Source organism: Cheilinus undulatus, linkage group 4 (genome assembly GCF_018320785.1).
Source record: "Cheilinus undulatus linkage group 4, ASM1832078v1, whole genome shotgun sequence".
Lineage (NCBI taxonomy): Eukaryota > Metazoa > Chordata > Actinopteri > Labriformes > Labridae > Cheilinus > Cheilinus undulatus.
The window spans coordinates 24,606,736-24,625,041 of NC_054868.1; the positions used below are offsets into that span (position 1 = coordinate 24,606,736).

The 18,306-nt window shown below is 42.0% G+C and overlaps 3 protein-coding genes across 3 annotated transcripts; 1 reads left to right on the forward strand and 2 right to left on the reverse strand.

The window, feature by feature from the left end:
• Positions 1–9,655: 9,655 nt before the first annotated feature.
• Positions 9,656–10,268, forward strand: LOC121508288 (histone H1-like). The gene has a single exon (XM_041785032.1). The coding sequence runs from the start codon at positions 9,660–9,662 to the stop codon at positions 10,266–10,268; it is 609 nt and encodes a 202-aa protein (XP_041640966.1). The 5' UTR covers positions 9,656–9,659.
• A 341-nt stretch (positions 10,269–10,609) lies between these two features.
• Positions 10,610–11,000, reverse strand: LOC121508299 (histone H2B type 1-O-like). Its single transcript, XM_041785043.1, has one exon. It carries the CDS (start codon positions 10,995–10,997, stop codon positions 10,629–10,631), a length of 369 nt encoding a protein of 122 aa, XP_041640977.1. The 5' UTR covers positions 10,998–11,000; the 3' UTR covers positions 10,610–10,628.
• Positions 11,001–11,858: 858 nt separating this feature from the next.
• On the reverse strand, positions 11,859–12,275 carry LOC121508296 (histone H2A-like). Its single transcript, XM_041785039.1, has one exon. It carries the CDS (start codon positions 12,261–12,263, stop codon positions 11,880–11,882), a length of 384 nt encoding a protein of 127 aa, XP_041640973.1. The 5' UTR covers positions 12,264–12,275; the 3' UTR covers positions 11,859–11,879.
• Positions 12,276–18,306: the final 6,031 nt, after the last annotated feature.

Sequence of the window (18,306 nt, forward strand, 5' to 3'; positions counted from 1 at the left end):
AAGAGGCTTCCAGCAGAGGGAGGCTCCTCACTGACTGTTGGCGGACTGTTTGAACTCTCCTGTCTCCAATCAGCAGCGGACACTGATGCGGGGGCTTATCTCCCCCCGCGAGGCTGAGCTGCAGGAGCAGCCCGACACCAATCAGAGAGCGGAGGTCTGAAGCAGCGTCACCGTTTCACTGCCTCTCCTCTGCTTTAAGAGCAGCTCTTCTCCGCTCTTTAAGCATATTTCTTCTAGTCCGAGAGAAAGCAAGAGACGATGGCAAGAACCAAGCAGACCGCTCGTAAATCCACCGGAGGCAAAGCCCCCAGGAAGCAGCTGGCCACCAAGGCTGCCCGCAAGAGCGCCCCGGCCACCGGCGGCGTCAAGAAGCCTCACCGTTACAGGCCCGGTACCGTGGCCCTGAGAGAGATCCGTCGCTACCAGAAATCCACCGAGCTGCTCATCCGCAAGCTGCCCTTCCAGCGTCTGGTCCGTGAGATCGCTCAGGACTTCAAGACCGACCTGCGCTTCCAGAGCTCGGCCGTCATGGCTCTGCAGGAGGCCTCAGAGGCTTACCTGGTGGGTCTGTTCGAGGACACCAACCTGTGCGCCATCCACGCCAAGAGAGTCACCATCATGCCCAAAGACATCCAGCTGGCCCGCCGCATCCGTGGAGAGAGAGCTTAAAGCCTCTGATCAATACTTTCAACCCCAACGGCTCTTTTAAGAGCCACCTCACTACAAACTAAAGGGTGTTATTTTCTCTCTGGTCATACTTCAAAGATCAGTACATAGTATAGATGTCAACCTGAAAATAAACATGACTTTGTAGGTTTTATTGAGGTACCTGATAGCACTGCTCTACTGTTGGACCTTATCAGGGGCGGAGCTAGGTGTTGCCAACATTAGGGGCTTAGCCACAGACTGCTGTGGGGGCATTCTCCCAGTGAGACGTTTTCCAACTAAACAGATGCTATATGTTGATTTTAAACCATTTGCATTCATGGAATGCACACAGTTTATTTGGAGGAACTTAATGTGTCTATTACAAATAAAAAAAGTTTAGTCAAAATGATAATAAAGATATCTTTTTTTTTTTTTTTTTTTAGTTAAATTTTTATATATTTATATTGTTGAGAGAGATATTTTTCTCCAAATAAATGAATGAGATTGTATTTATCTCTGCTGTGCTCAGTTGGTGTGTGTGACAGACTGACCCAGGGTGCATCACTGCATAGACTCACAGCTAACAGGATCAGATAATCGTTTATCAAACATGTTCAGAACTCGGAGGAGAACTTTAAGAAAGGAGTTTTGTCAGGAACATGGAGGGGTGCATATTTATTTTCTCAGTTATAGCTCTATAATCAAACTGGTTCATGTGACGGACCTGTCTGTGTTTTTACTTTAATCAGGCCCCGTTCACACAGAAACAAAAACGCTATACTGCGTTCGTTTTGGAAAAGTTTTCCGTAAAGACAGAATCGTTTCAGGAAATATCCGCGTAAAAAAAGAAACCACCGAAAACGAATTAAAAACGTAGATGTAGTGCTTATGCCTAGCCAGTAAGTGGCGCTGTAACCAGGGCTTAATTAGGGCCAGATCCTGTCGGAACAAGATCCGGCACCTCTCACATCATGACCGGCACTTATTTGATTGGATCCAGCACCTCCAGGGGCGGCGGGTGCATAATACATTTCTGCCGGAGAGTGTGTAAACATAACATTGCTTGTTAGTTGTCTAGTGTGTAGAGGAGTACCGACTGACTTTGTGACTGTATGTTGCAGCCTATGGGTAGGCAGGCTAAACAAAAAAGGCGTCATATCCACGTAGCCTATCATCCTGACTTGTGCAAAAGCATCATATCGGTAAACAACCGACCAATCACAGACAATCAGCGCTGTTTTCAAAGGTAACATTAGCAGCGAGAGTTCATTTCAGCTAACACAGTGGACAAACAGACATTTTATAAGGTAAAAGATTAAAAACAGCTGTGACCAGAAGTCATCAGCAGCAGTCGATGGAACAACAGGTGATGCACCTGCAGACACTGGGCTACCATCACCTGTACGGGCAGCTGAGAGCTGAGATGAAGAGTTAGCAACACCTGCTAGCAGGCTGCTATCACTGGGTAACTGAGTCACAGCAGGACAAACGGGACAGCCCATAGAGAAAAAGGCAGCTGTTCATCCGTGTCACAGTGTCACATATTGCTATATCAAGGGAGCACCAAGTTATAATTATAAATTTGGCCACTGTGCCTTACATGAGCTCTTTATTTTCGCTGACTATCATTATTTTTGGATGCATTTATAGCGTTATTACGAGATAAAACAAGCTGTCAGCAGATCATTCAGTGACGCCTGAAGTGTGTGAATTCTGACATGTGAGCTGTGCAGGGCTGTAGTTTCTGCCTTTCTACTGTCTGTTTTGGCATAGATGTAACGTAGGCATGTGTGCTGTGGAAGCAGATCTTTGAATGAAAAGGCTGAAAGAAAAGTTTAGTTTCAGCAGACAAGCTCTGATTGGATAACAGTAATATCTACTAAATACTAAATGAAGTGACAGGTACAATTTCATAACTAATTATTTCAACAGAATAAGCTGTTTGTTGTGAAAGTTTAGTAATGTTTATGCTGAGAGAGGCTAAATGAGCTGTCCTTGGTGCTGAAACACGGCAGATTTGACTGACAGCTGCCGCTCAGAGAGAGAGTGAGGGAGAGACTGTCCGTCGGTGGGCGATTGTACATGCTTTTCTGCAGCTGATTTTTTTTAATCATTTAGGTTAGTAGGTTGTTTGCAGTCACACGATCTTCTTGGCCCGTTTTTACACATGGCACTGATTTTTTCATTTTTTGATGTATTCCATGAGTTTTTGTCTCCCCCTTACCGCAGCAACAACACCCTGTCTGTGTTCCGGGACCTGAACATTTTCATATTAAGCACTGGCTGTAACCCTGCCCCGGGAATGCACCAAAAGACAGAAGAAGAGTACGGAGCATGCGTATAAAGGTTGCACAACACAACCATGTAATAAGCCATTATTGTTTTGGCCGGACCGCGCAGGTGCGTGAAGAGACCTACAGGATGTAGCTAGCGTGTGACGTAATCATTTCAAGAAATATGCGGATACGCATCCATACGGAGACGAAACGGCAGTTGTATACGGATTCATGCACTCTGGGACCCGGTTTCAAAAAGTATCGTTTACAGTCACCCGAAACGCCGTTTTCGTGTGGATGAAACGCCGATCCGACAAAAAACTTTTGCGTATACACCTGAATTCGTTTCCGTGTGAACGGGGCCTCGGAGTGGTTAGTTCGACTGAAACGGCACAGACACAAGCAGACACACATGAACGAGCTGTGAGCTCAGGCTGAATGTTGTCTGTCTGCCAAATCAGACTTTAGAAACTTCACCTGTATTCTGACCATCTGCTGTCCCCTATGCTGAACATTTCTTCATTCAACTTTGGTTTCACTACCGCAGCCTCGGCTTTTACCGAAGATTGCATATTGCTGAGAAGGCTTGGGCAGAGGTCTTCCTCTCACAGTCACCATGTCAAACAAAGATGTGTTTGTGAAAATGCTGTTCTTTACCATGCCATTCTACAACACCAGGACTGTTTTGATCAATTCATTGTTGGCTTCTCCTGCTATGGGGTAACTTTTCCTTCAAAGTTGATCTGAATCATGTTATTTTTTTTAATTCACTGTGACATATGAACACATTTTAACCAAAAACTGAATGTATATGGTTGACAAATGAAAGGAATCAGCAAGTGTTTCAATATGAAGCCCCCCCCAAGTCAAGGAGCATCTTTGTGAAGGAGATGATGGTTGCTGAATACCACCCTTATGACCTCAGTGATGAATGAATTGGAATATTTTGGTTTAATATATCTGCAGATGCCACAGGTTGTCCAGTCAGAACAGGAAGATGAGGAAATGAATCCAGTCACACACACTCTCTCTTTTTGAGTTGCCACTCATTTATTGCTGATTCACTCAGATGAAGCCAGAGGATGGTGTACATTGATATTTGTTCTTTTGATGTTAGGATGTGTGGTTTTTACAAATAAAGAATAAAATAACAAAGGCAGATTAAATCTTAAGTTTGAATGAATGACAAATACTGCATCCTGTTTCTCACATATGAAATTACTTAACAATATATAAACAACATGGTGACTCTAACAAACAGAAAGGAGCCTCTAAACTTTAAGGGAGTGTCATCAATTTACAAATTCCAAGCTGTATGTATGCCATTTCACAGAATGCACACAGAGGGAGAGTCTAGTAATTTGACAACGCTCCCTATACTTGCGCGAGTGGAAACTCATTTTTTTGACATGAATAAAACTAATGGAGCTTAAAAATACAACAAACGTGATGACAAACTGAAAGAGGAGGCATCACTATATGTGAAAGAATATATATTGGTTCATAAACAAGCTAAGAACTAGCATAAGTCACAGAGCAACAGAATCCAGACGGCTGTCTATGTGCATGCTAAACACGTTGTAAAGACACATAACAGAGCGAACAGCGGCGTTATAGTAGAAAAATACAAACTTAACAGAAAAAGAGATATTCACGTACGTTCTCATGGACGCACAGAATAAATGAACAACAGTCCTAAGAATGAGGGGAAACTGCAGCTGCCTGCTCTGCTCTGATACTCCACACGGAAGATGTTTGATTGATTGGCACTGAGAGAGGGGCTGAGGTCAGTGATTGGTCCAGAATGGGGGTGATTGGCACGGGCTGTTCACGTGCACAAGAATGATGAGTGACTGAGGCACTGTCTGCACTGGAGATGCTGAAAGTGGGTGACCTTTTGTACAAGCTTCAATGCTTCTTGTATATTTTAAATAGGGCTGAAAAATTCATTTCAATTTGGATTAAATAACAGTACGACCCACTGCAGCCTTCAAATCGTCAGCAATGCAATAATTCTCAAACTTGAAATATGCACAAAATACCATTTTCATTCAACTTCTGTAAAGTAGAGAAATTTGATGCAACAAATCACACATGTTTCAATTTTTAAAAGTGTTGTACATTATTCAAGCTGGGTTGAGATATGGTTATTGTGAGGGATGTACAATTTCATTTATATTCATACTTTACAAGTATTTGTATCAAGGGACATGCAGACCTCCCATGTCATAGGACAGCCTGTGTCCAGATAAGGATTAAATGTTCAATTATATAAAGTATTGTTTTTATCGTTATTAGAGGAATTTTTACCATTTGACAAGACCTGGAGTGAACTACGCCACAGGATTTATGAACCATGTCCCGTTTAAACTTAAGTGATCAAGACCACAGTTCCACTTCTTGTTGACATAAAATTAAATCTTACATAAATAAAATTAGTTGATATTACTTTGGCAGTACAGATTGTAATAATGAGGGATTAAACCAACGGGGGATTGAACTGAGAATCTAGTGCTGTGTGTGTCCTAAATTATTAGCTATTAGCCTATTACTCTTCAAATTGACGTTTTAAACTATCTGATTACTTTGTTCAGGACAAACACAACTAAACCACCTTTATAACGTAGTTGTTATCTCCTGTTTACTAAGTCATACAGTTATTATAGCTTAATGACGTCATAATGCTGCAACTGTATCTTGGTCATTTTATAATGTAGCTCGTAAATCTTAGCTCATAATGCAACTGATGAATTTTGGTTACTTTTTCATTTAACTGTCGTATTTCAGGCACTATTTAATGCTGCTATTGTGTCCTGGTCATGATGTCTATTGCCTTTCTGTGTTTTTATATTGCTGCTTTTGCATCTTGGTTATTTTATGATGTAGCTTCTAAAGCTTGGTAGCTCATAATGCTTCTTACCATTTTGGTTACTCTTTTACTTCAGTTTGGCATTTTAGGCACTGCTTAATGTTGCTGATGTGTAATGGTCATGACATATCAATTGCCTTCCTTTATTTCTATATTGACAATATTGTACCATGGTCATGTTGTGATAATGCTCTGCACTTTATATATCTCATAGAACAGGTCTATGGTTTCATTTATCCAGTGTATTAGGACTTAGCCTTTAAAATATGTAGTAGGTTTTCCAATAAAACCTTCCACAGGAGCTTATGGCTGACGTGTGGTTCAAAAAAATGTGTCCTCCACTAAAGTTCGTCTTCTCAACGTTTATTGAACAGAAAATACAAAAAAATAGAAGACACGTTTCCCAGTCCGAACAGGGTCAGAAAAACCGTGAGCTCCCCTCGGCTCTAAGGCCGTCTGCCCACACAGTACCTAGCATCACAGATCACCGCCCTTTCTTAAAGCGACAGGCTCCTATTTTTATCCTTAGCTCTTATGAGTACATTAACTTGAAATAACCAAATAATGTGGCCGTGTGAATTGAAATAATGCAAATGTTACCAAATTAAGCATGTAAAAACTTTTTTAATGCCATAAATAACAACTAATTAATAGCTGAACTGAAATTGTCATCAGTTAACACAAACTATGCATACCGCACCTATAAAATACATATGTGGAAATTTTAGACTTCTTTCTTACCTTTATACAATGTGCACATATAGGACTTATTTATTGTCCTCTATAACGATCACGCGTATATTTTTTGTACTTTGTCTTGTCAGCTGTGGTCTTAGCATGTGTCTGCCCTTGTTATTGGTACTTTTATGTATGTTTTGTGTCAGTTTTATCTGGGACAACAGATGGAATTTAGCGACTCGCTAAATCTGGTGCAACGTGATATTTGGGATGATGTGTTCATTTACTTTGTATAAATGATCAATGTCATTACACACTGTCCCTTGACAAATACATAGGGATGCACTGAAATGAAAATTCTTGGCTGAAAACGAAAACCGAAAATGAGGAAACCAAGGCCGAAAACCAAAAACAGAAACACCGAAAGAAATTATTATGCCAGTTATTAGTACCATTGCATTAATGGCTATGACTGTGTACCAACCTCACTAAAATCAATTGCAATTGCAAAAATGAATATTAATGCTTCAAAGAAAAAATCAATTACAAAATGTTGTAAATATTTATTAAGCACTTCATTCCAACAATACACAATATAAAATAAAATAAAATACAAAATAAAATGTTTAACTTGACCCCACTCATGTATACATTAAATCAGTAGTTCTCAACCTTTTTTCAGTCATGTACCCCCTGTGAAGTATTTTTTCAGCCAAGTACCCTAAACAGCACAAAGCTTTTTGGCCAAAAAGAAAGACATTAAAGAGTGATGTGACAGCTGTCTGATTTATCAAACTTTGTAACTGATAAACACTTGAAAATTAAAAATATTAGATTTTTTTGTCCATAAATTTTAAATATTAAAAATGCATGACTAAAGTCATGGCACATCTTCTCATCTCTAAATGTAGGAATTCAAATTAATGTAGCTATTGAAAACAATGAGTGGAAAACTCTGCTCGGCTGCAGTGGTCTCTCTGGAACAATATGGAAATAAAAACATAGAGTCAGAAAGAACTAAAGACATTGCTGCGGATATTTAAGTAGCGCATTTGCGCTCATGTGGACATGTCGGGCTGCCTGTTGCCTGTCTCCCTCTCTACCAGACAAAAAAAAAAAAAGAGGCAAAAACACAAGATACAGACAGATATGAGGAGATATCAAACATCAGGTGGTGTTGGAGAGGTGAAGCCGAGAGGGCGTTTTTGTTCCTCTGTCTACCTTATTAATCGGCACCACCACCACTATGTGCGCTCGTTGGAGCGAAACTCACACAGCTGGAGCTGTTTCTAAACTAACGGGACTTTAGTGAAATATTTACCAACACAGTGTCCTCTGACCTCAAACATAAGACTTATAAAAGCTCCAGACCAACCAGCTAAATGGCTCCTCTGGACAGTCTTGAACACAAACAGGTGAGCCAGTCTGTGTGCTGTGGAGAGAGTTAACTCCTCTCACCGCGAGCCTCAGCTGTGCGATATAATAACTCTTATTGATCATATTTGACATAGAATGAATGAAAAGTCAGTCCTCCTCGTACAAACTTGGCTGGAACAGTGAATGAAACCATGAAAAAAAGGCACTGACAGCCTGGCTGTGCGTAAAAGTGCCGCGTTAAGCACGGGGTGAAGGACAGAGAGGGACAAACCTCCTTTTATCTTCCACTCCAATAAATATCACTGTTTATCAGAGGACAGAGAAAACACACCGCAGACACTCGCAGCACGAATGTGATTTTTAGAATATACATAATATACTCGCAAAAACGTGTGGCTCCTGACGTGCAAAGAAAGGCGCTATTTTTCTTAAATAGTCGGCATGTATTTTAAAATCTCACGTACCCCCTGGAGTGCCTTCACGGACGCGTACCCCTATTTAAGAACCACTGATCCAAGCGCGTGCTGGCCGCGGTTTTTGCTTGCATCATCACAACGTCGTGTTTCGGTGATAAAAGTCTTTCGGCGAAAACCAAAAATGCACTTTTTCGGGGGCCGAATTTTCGGCGCATCCCTACAAATAAATAAACTAAACCACATTATTTAAGCTCTTCAGACACGGCCGTTAGATCAATATTTAAAACATCATAGGCTACATGTTGATAAAATGACTAAATCTTAATTTATAGTAAGGAACACGGGTCCTAGCTTATCTCCTCAGTTTACTCCACTGAGTTCCCCTCACTAGTCCAACCTGCTCTTTAGTTTAGTGTGAAAGCATTTCAAACGGACATTTTTTAAGGAAAGTTTGAGGTCATGCGCCCGTAAACCATTTTAGGGGGTTGAGGGAACAAATAAAAATTAAAGTTTATACAAGGTGTGAGCTTTTACAGGTTTCTTCACACCATTTTTATCAGGTCGTTTTATTGTTCCATTTCTGAACCTTTTCTTTATTTACACTCTTCATTAATATTTACTTGTTCTACTGATTTAACTCAATAATAGATTTATTTTGATAAAATGGCGTTGTGTCATGATGGACAGCTCTGAATACCTTCTACATATGTTTTCCCTCAAAAGACTTTCACTATCAGTGACTGAACTTACATAACATCAGTGAAACATTCGTGTTTATTTTCTTTCTCAGTGATTTTTTTTTTTTTAAGATCAAAGATTAACCAACAACCACAACCAACAGCGCTGGTGTGAAGCCTGGCCTCGTCATCATCAGTGTGTTTGCTGCTCTCTAATAAAGCTGATTTTATTGTAAAATACACTCAAACAGATGACTGATTTAGTTCTGTGTTCATCAATAAACATGTGACTCAGCAGGAAAACTCATTTCCACTCAGCTTTGATACATTTGACATCATTTTAGGAGCGAAACGAGGAGGAAAAGCTCACAGCAGTGTTACCATGAAGATGAATGTGTGACTTTTGGAGTCTCTGTGAAGAAAATCAAGAGAAGTTCAGAGCTAAACATGACTGAAATATGAAGAGAAACAAGTCCGCTGTGTGCTCCCTTCACTGACAGCCTTCAGTAAGTCTCCCACCTTTAGTTTGAAGACTTTTAGCAGCGACGAGAAAACACAAGTGGACCTGTTTAAGACCGGACAGAGGAGCCGTGAACGGCGTTGAGTCTCTACGGTTCTCGTGGTAGGTTTAAGTCCAGCCTCCCGCCCTGGATTTTCCACCTTTCTCCTCTCTGAGTGTTTGAGATCTCTCGTGTCGTGAACACATCTCCACCAAACGATGGCAGAAGAAGCTCCAGCAGCTCCAGCTCCGGCCAAAGCGGCCAAGAAGAAGAGCTCCAAGCCCAAGAAGAGCGGACCCAGCGTGGGCGAGCTCATCCTCAAAACTGTGGCCGCGTCCAAGGAGCGGAGCGGGGTGTCCCTGGCTGCTCTCAAGAAGGCTCTCGCTGCCGGAGGCTACGATGTGGACAAGAACAAGGCCCGCGTCAAGACCGCCGTCAAGAGCCTGGTGGCCAAGGGGACCCTCACTCAGGTCAAGGGGGCCGGGGCCTCTGGTTCCTTCAAAATGAGCAAGAAGGCAGCGGAGAAGAAGGCCAAGACGCCGGCAAAGAAAGCCCCCGCTAAAGCCAAGAAGCCCGCAGCAAAGAAACCCGCAGCAGCCAAGAAGCCCAAGAAAGCAGCAGCTAAGAAGCCAGCAGCTGCTGCTAAGAAGTCTCCCAAGAAGGCCACCAAACCTAAAGCAGCGGCCAAGAAAGCAGCCAAGAGCCCAAAGAAGGCCACCAAGAGCCCCAAGAAGGCAGCACCCAAGAAGGCCACCAAAGCCAAGAAAGCTCCAGCAAAGAAGGCCGCAAAGCCCAAAGCCAAGAAGGCAGCACCCAAGAAGAAGTGAGCTGTTCTTCGTGTCATCCAGGCGTCCTCAACAAAGGCTCTTTTAAGAGCCACACACAACAGTAAAGAGTAAATCGTATTATTATGTGACATTACATAGTGTCTTTGATGAAAACTGTAATTAATGAACGAATGAATTAATGAATTACGGTTAATTAATTACGATTAATGAATAACGGTGTAGTTTCCCAGAATGCATCAGAAGCCACAGGACAGCATCAACGTTAATTATTTTTGGGACGACATTACTGTTCATTTTGATTACAGGATCTAATACAAGGAGGTAGGCAGCTCTTAACGTCTATGGTGGGTGGTCCTGAAAAGGACCTTTGGGTTCTTCCAGCTGCTTAGCAGCTCGGGTTTACTTGGAGCTGGTGTACTTGGTGACAGCCTTGGTGCCCTCAGACACGGCGTGCTTGGCCAGCTCTCCGGGCAGCAGCAGGCGGACGGCGGTCTGGATCTCCCTGGAGGTGATGGTGGAGCGCTTGTTGTAGTGAGCCAGACGGGAGGCTTCCCCGGCGATGCGCTCGAAGATGTCGCTGACAAACGAGTTCATGATGCCCATAGCCTTGGAGGAGATGCCGGTGTCAGGGTGCACCTGCTTCAGCACCTTGTACACGTAGATGGCATAGCTCTCCTTCCTCTTAGTCCTCCTCTTCTTGCCGCTCTTGGTGGCCTTCGAGACGGCTTTCTTAGAGCCCTTTTTGGGTGCTTTCACGGTATCAGGCATGATTGTTTCTCAGCGAGTAACACAACAGTGGTTTCATTTCACCCTGGTCACTGGTTTTCTTCAGTCCTGGTGTAAATCACCACGCACTGATGCTCACGCAGGATTGGCTGAAATTCGACCGCGTGGTCGAGCCGCAGAGGGAGGGAGGAGGCTGAGTCCTATTCAGAGGGGTCTCCAGGAATTCAGGGTCCTAAAGAAAAAAAAAACCAAAACATCGTATCACCACATTAAAATCTAACCTTTCCCTGTTGTTATTACATTATGGCTCGATACGAGCGTCAGGTCACGAGCTTGCCAAAGCCAGGACTTGATGTTATGAAACGAAACCGAGAGTTAAATGAGTTGTTTTTATTGTAATCATGGTTCTTTGTCAAACTCTCCAGCTCCATTACAAACATTACCCTCACACTGTCATTTCAAAAATCAATTCAATGACAAATTGTGTACAGAAGATGAACTCTGACTGTCAATAGTATGCAGAAAGTTTGGAGGACTGATGAGAGATACTAGAATTGGGGCATGCATTACTAGCTACAGTTCATGACTTTGTAGGGTAGGGGAGATCAGGGGCAATTCTGACATGGGGTGATTGTAACGCACTCAATTCTGCACATGCTATGAAGGATTCTCTGCCTGCTGAAAAAGAGCAGGAATACTTGCTACACAGAAGCTGTACACACACACACACACACACACACACACACACACACACACACACACACACACACACACGTGTATACATGGCAACAAGGCAATTGGCAGTTGTATTTTCACTATTGTGTATTATGTGAACAAGGAACAACAGCAGAGGTGCTCTTCAGTGATGATGTTGGGTGGCTCTTAAAAGAGCCGTTTGGGGGTCTGCTGTGGAGAGGGGCAGATTTATTTCTTGGCGGCCTTCTCGGTCTTCTTGGGCAGCAGAACAGCCTGGATGTTGGGCAGCACACCACCCTGAGCGATGGTGACTCCTCCCAGCAGCTTGTTGAGCTCCTCGTCGTTGCGGACAGCCAGCTGCAGGTGACGGGGGATGATCCTGGTCTTCTTGTTGTCGCGGGCAGCGTTTCCAGCCAGCTCCAGGATCTCAGCGGTCAGATACTCCAGCACAGCCGCCAGGTAGACGGGGGCTCCGGCTCCAACGCGCTGGGCGTAGTTTCCCTTACGGAGCAGTCTGTGGACACGACCCACAGGAAACTGGAGTCCAGCACGGGAGGAGCGGGACTTCGCCTTAGCTCTGGCTTTTCCGCCGGTTTTTCCTCTACCACTCATGATTCTGTCTTCTTTTTTAAGTCGGAACTCAGAGAAATGATGTCTGAGAGCGGCCACAGCCCCCCTTATATCTCCGAGGAGCCCGCTCGTTTTCCTGCCGGGCAAATGAGAAAAGAGGCTTCCAGCAGAGCAGCAGAGGGAGGCTCCTCACTGACTGTTGGCGGACTGTTTGAACTCTCCTGTCTCCAATCAGCAGCGGACACTGATGCGGGGGCTTATCTCCCCCCGCGAGGCTGAGCTGCAGGAGCAGCCCGACACCAATCAGAGAGCGGAGGTCTGAAGCAGCGTCACCGGTTCACTGCCTCTCCTCTGCTTTAAGAGCAGCTCTTCTCCGCTCTTTTAAGCATATTTCTCCTAGTTACAGAGAAAGTGAGAGACTATGGCAAGAACCAAGCAGACCGCTCGTAAATCCACCGGAGGCAAAGCCCCCAGGAAGCAGCTGGCCACCAAGGCTGCTCGTAAGAGCGCCCCGGCCACCGGCGGCGTCAAGAAGCCTCACCGTTATAGGCCCGGTACCGTGGCCCTGAGAGAGATCCGTCGCTACCAGAAATCCACCGAGCTGCTCATCCGCAAGCTGCCCTTTCAGCGCCTGGTCCGTGAGATCGCTCAGGACTTCAAGACCGACCTGCGCTTCCAGAGCTCGGCCGTCATGGCTCTGCAGGAGGCCTCAGAGGCTTACCTGGTGGGTCTGTTCGAGGACACCAACCTGTGCGCCATCCACGCCAAGAGAGTCACCATCATGCCCAAAGACATCCAGCTGGCCCGCCGCATCCGTGGAGAGAGAGCTTAAATCCTCTGATCAATACTCTTAAACCCCAACGGCTCTTTTAAGAGCCACCTCAGTGCAAACTAAAGGGCTGTCCTTTTTGATTGTTGATGTTATTGAATTTTTGGATGAATGCCGAGCAACCACGTAGGGTCTATGAAGACCTTCCTCACCACAAACTGGAACTTTTACTTAAATCACACTCATAATAAGTAGCTACAATAAGTCAGACGGCCTTTGACAAATCCAGAAAAAAACTGCAGGTTTAAATGACTTTCTCTTCATTTATTTTCCACTTTTCCACATCAGGGTCTAGCTTTGGGCCAAATCTTGTTCTAACAAGTAATCATAACACAGTTGACCCTAGTGTACACTGTTCAAGAATGGCATTAGAACGCTTCATGTTCATGCTCAGCCATGATACACAGTCAAAGACAGGTTTATAACATCTCATCTCATCACATTACATTCATTCACCACACAGAGAACAGCCGTGATATCTCACCCCACCCAGTCTCTCCAAACATCAACACACTTTACACAAGTTCCTCTTATTCTCAACTGACTTCCTCTCTTCAACTACCAGTCATGTCACAGTTTCAGAGATCTCAGAATACAAAAATATACCTAACACCTCACTGAGGGATCGAACCCTGCCTTTATGTCCAGATAATATCTCATCAGTCTTTGTCTTTCCCATTTAGCAGTCTGTAAAACACAAAGCTCATCAAAAGTAGACTTTGGACGTTTCCTACTCTTCACTCTCCATGAATCTTATTCTTAACGTCACAAAATTATCATGCTTTCAATGATCACATTCCTTGTTGCAATAATAAAAACAATGTTGATTTTCATCCATCCTTTTTCAAGGTAATCACTGTGGTTTGATTTTTTTTATAACATTATTATTATTATTATTTTATAACATTATTAGAGGTTGCAGAATAAAGGGTGACAGACACAATGAGAGTTTCTGTGCTGCAAATAGGAGCAAGAGAGGGAGAGGGAGCAGACAGTGGGCGTACATAATTGATTACGGATGGCACTGATCTCCATAAGGTATCTTTAGGGTTAATTACCTCCGCCAAGGAGGTTATTTGATCGGCTTTGCTTGTTTGTTTGTTTGCTTGTTTGTTTGTTAGTTAGTTGGCAACATAACTCAAAAAAGTTGTGGACAGATTTTGATGATATTTTCAGGAAATGTCAGAAATGGCATAAGGAAGAACTGATTAGATTTTGGGAGTGATCCGGATCGCCGTCTGGATCCAGGATTTTTTAAAAAAATGATTCTTTACTATTGGGAGAGAGGGCTGATGGCGGAGGTCTGTGCTCTCCGAGTGCTTTTGTAGTTTACTAATGTCATTCAGTCTTTTTTTTTTTTTCTTAAGCTGTTTCTTAACCATTCTGTGCTGCAAACACCGTAAGAAATAAAAGAAAACAAAACAAAATATGACTTTACATGTACAGTAAAAATATACAATTTTAGCTCTTGTAGATATTTCACATTTGTAAACCTTGACTTCTAATGTTATGTGATTGTATCCTTTAACAATTTATATAACATTAGCTTATTTATTTCAACATGAATTGTACCTTTCCCTTTTTGTACAAAACAATTTCACGTTGGAATGCACCAGGTAAACATAAACAACTCAAGTAAAATATTATATCAGTCCATTCTTTAGTCTCAAACAGCATGAAATACATTTTGACCCCATTTAAGCACATTTTCACTTGAATTTTGCACATGCAACACAAACTACATTTTGAACACTATAATGTTGAAAGTACAAACCTTGTTCCCCAAACAGCAGGGTGCTTAACCAGAAAAATCGCTAGTTAACCAGTTAACCAGCCTCACGTTATAGAGGACCAATCTGGCATGTAGATTCTTACGTTAAGTTAAAGCCATATGGAATCTGCATCAGTGGTTGCATAGATGGTTTTTTGGAGTACTGGATACATCTTCTGGGGGAAATGAAAGATGAGGGCCTGTGTGTTGGGAACTACCTGGACAAATCACTTGTGCAGCTGTGCTTTTGGCACATTATTCAGGTGAGGTTAAAAGTCTGTATCTTAAGTGGACTACTCTTCCATCCCTTGAAATGGTGTATTTATGTTAAAGCACAAATATTAAAGTCTTTGTATAGGCTATCAAGTTAAAACTTTGAACAAAACAACGTAGACCTAACTCTTTTAAGGGATTAAATGGGACTGACTGTATCCCCCTGTTGGAGGAGGCCCTAAAACAACTGATGTATAAATCAAGCATTACAAATCTCTCCCTCCTCTGCTCTGTGTTTCAGTACTATGGACAGCTCCATACTTGGCCGACACAATTTGTTAGATTACGTTATTTGTGAGGCTCAGTGTTTATCAGTGGCCTCCTCATAAACCACTATATACAGCTGTCATTTTAACCCCTCATAAACCACTATATACAGCTGTCATTTAACCCCTCATAAACCACTATATACAGCTGTCATTTTAACCCCTCATAAACCACTATATACAGCTGTCATTTAACCCCTCATAAACCACTATATACAGCTGTCATTTTAACCCCTCATAAACCACTATATACAGCTGTCATTTAACCCCTCATAAACCACTATATACAGCTGTCATTTAACCCCTCATAAACCACTATATACAGCTGTCATTTTAACCCCTCATAAACCACTATATACAGCTGTCATTTAACCCCTCATAAACCACTATATACAGCTGTCATTTTAACCCCTCATAAACCACGATATACAGCTGTCATTTTAACCCCTCATAAACCACGATATACAGCTGTCATTTTAACCCCTCATAAACCACGATATACAGCTGTCATTTTAACCCCTCATAAACAGCAGGGTAGTGGGAGGAAGGTAACTATTTACAACAGATACAGATGCACTATTACATTTACCATAATTTTGCTTCCAGAGCTTCTTAGCAGAAGAAACCAGTAAAAGGTGAACCCTGACAAATTGTAATACCAATATGAACATACAGTACTTGTCATTAAGCAGGTCAGAACTGTACTTTAAACAGTAATGTAGTTAAACATTAACTAACAAATATATATGTCAGCATTTTCCATATTGAAAATTTCAAACATTTTAAGGCTAGTTGTCTGTTCTGTGGTTTCCTCCAAAATGGCAGATCACAATTTACACAACTTTGGATGCCAGCAATAAAGTAAACATGGCTTCTAGTGCAGAAAAGCCCACAGCATTTCACAAAGTACAATGTAACTTGGCTTACTTCTACTAACATATCTTAACACACCAGACGTGTGAACTATACTGTACCTGGCGTATTAATAGCCTAGCTCGGAGAGTATCCCGCCTCTGAAAGTGTTAAGAGATCCTACCCTCTTTCATTTAGCATTACCAACACTGACATGACCGGCTTCACGTAGTGCAATGTGAAACACCCCTGTGCGCATGAGTGAATGCAGGTTTCGATCTAAGGATGCTCGTAAGGGACAAATCAAGTTTACATATACAGTGGGTCGCCACTGACATAGCCAGCTTCAGGCAGACGTAACCCTCCAGCCCGTCATAGCATTATTATTGACATTACACTCACGATGACAATAATAACAAAGCTACTCTTACATACAAAAGCAGACTATAATTACCTTTATTTCTGAATAATAAACAGCATCACTCTGAAAGTGACAGATCATTATCTTGTGGCCATGCATTATTTAAAAAAATGAAATAATAATTATAAATATATTGTGCAAATTTATTAGACCACCTGTCATATTTGTCTCAGAGACCATCCAGCATCATGAAGTGCTTTAATGCGGACTTTTTCATTTTCAGTGAGCTCTCCATGTTTTACCATTTTGAACAGGAATGAGGAATTTCAAACTGAATTCACCTTTTTATACCCAAATTTGAGCCAGCTCACTGGGCTCCTCTGAGAAGTCAGAAATTAATCAAGCATAACATTCAACCACTAAAAGGAATTTTTTTGTTCAGGAATGCAAGTAAATAACTATAATTTGACATATTAATCAAGAATTAATAATGTGCTTTACTATTTTTTCAGTTTTTTTTTTTTTTTTTTTTGTAAATCAGTAAATTTGAAAATTCATGGATAACAATAATGATTATATTTTAGCATTAAAAGTATCATTTTGGTTAAAGAGCTTCTACATATTGGTGTATTAACCATTGCAAAAACATACAAAAATGATTTTGGTATTTACCAGTGCTGTTAATTTAGGGCAGCTGGGGTATAAACCTTACTTTCAAGGTTCAAGGGTTCAAGGTTCAAGGTTCACTTTATTATCCCTGTGAAGGGCAATTTGTTTCGCAGCCAGCAGTCAAGACATACATTCAGATCAATCATTTTAAAAAAAAGAAGAAAAAAAAAAACAGCATTGACAACACAGTAAATAGAAGCACGAGACTGTGTGCAATACAATGATAAAACACAATAAAAAAAAAAACAAGAAATAACACAGGCTTTGGCTAACTATTTAGAAAGCCGATGGCGGCGGGGACAAAAGAGCTTTTTAGCCTTTTTGTCCTGCATGCTGGCAGGCTGAATCTGCAACCAGATGGTAGCAGCTTAAACTCTGAAAATAAAGGGTGGCTGTGATCAGCCAGGATGGACTGGGCCTTTTTTAGAGCCCTAACTCTGAACAACTGAGTTAGGGCAGTAAGGGTTGAACTTGTAATTCCACTGCAGATTTTTGAAATGCCCTGCAATCTGTTAAGAGTTCTGATACTGAGGGACCCGTACCAAATGATAAAAGAGAAAGTTAAAACAGATTCAATAAAGCAAGAGTAAAACATTTTCATAAAAGTGCAATCAACATTAAAGTTCCTTAGCTTCCTCAAGAAGTACAACCGTTGATGTGCCTTTTTACACACAGCATCCACCTGGGATTCCTCAACAGCCTGGTTGTTCATAAAAACAGGAGAGATAACATTTGAACTTTTCCTAAAATCAGTTGTCATTTCCTTTGTTTTAGACACATTGATTTGAAGGGAGGAGGACTTACACCACTCAGCAAATTCAGATCCAGTAGAGGACAAAAGGGAATCTGACAAGATGCCATTCACCCTCACGCGCTGAGATCTACAAGTTAGAAAATCAGTCAGCCAACAAATCAGACCTGAGTTTAAGTGGTGAATGCTCTTCAATCTGGCTGCTAAAATGTGTGGCTGTATACAATTAAAAGCCGAGGAAATTACTTTGGGTGGTGGTGATCATCTTGCAGCTGGATTTAACTGTTCCACAGGCCGGATTTGGCCCCCGGGC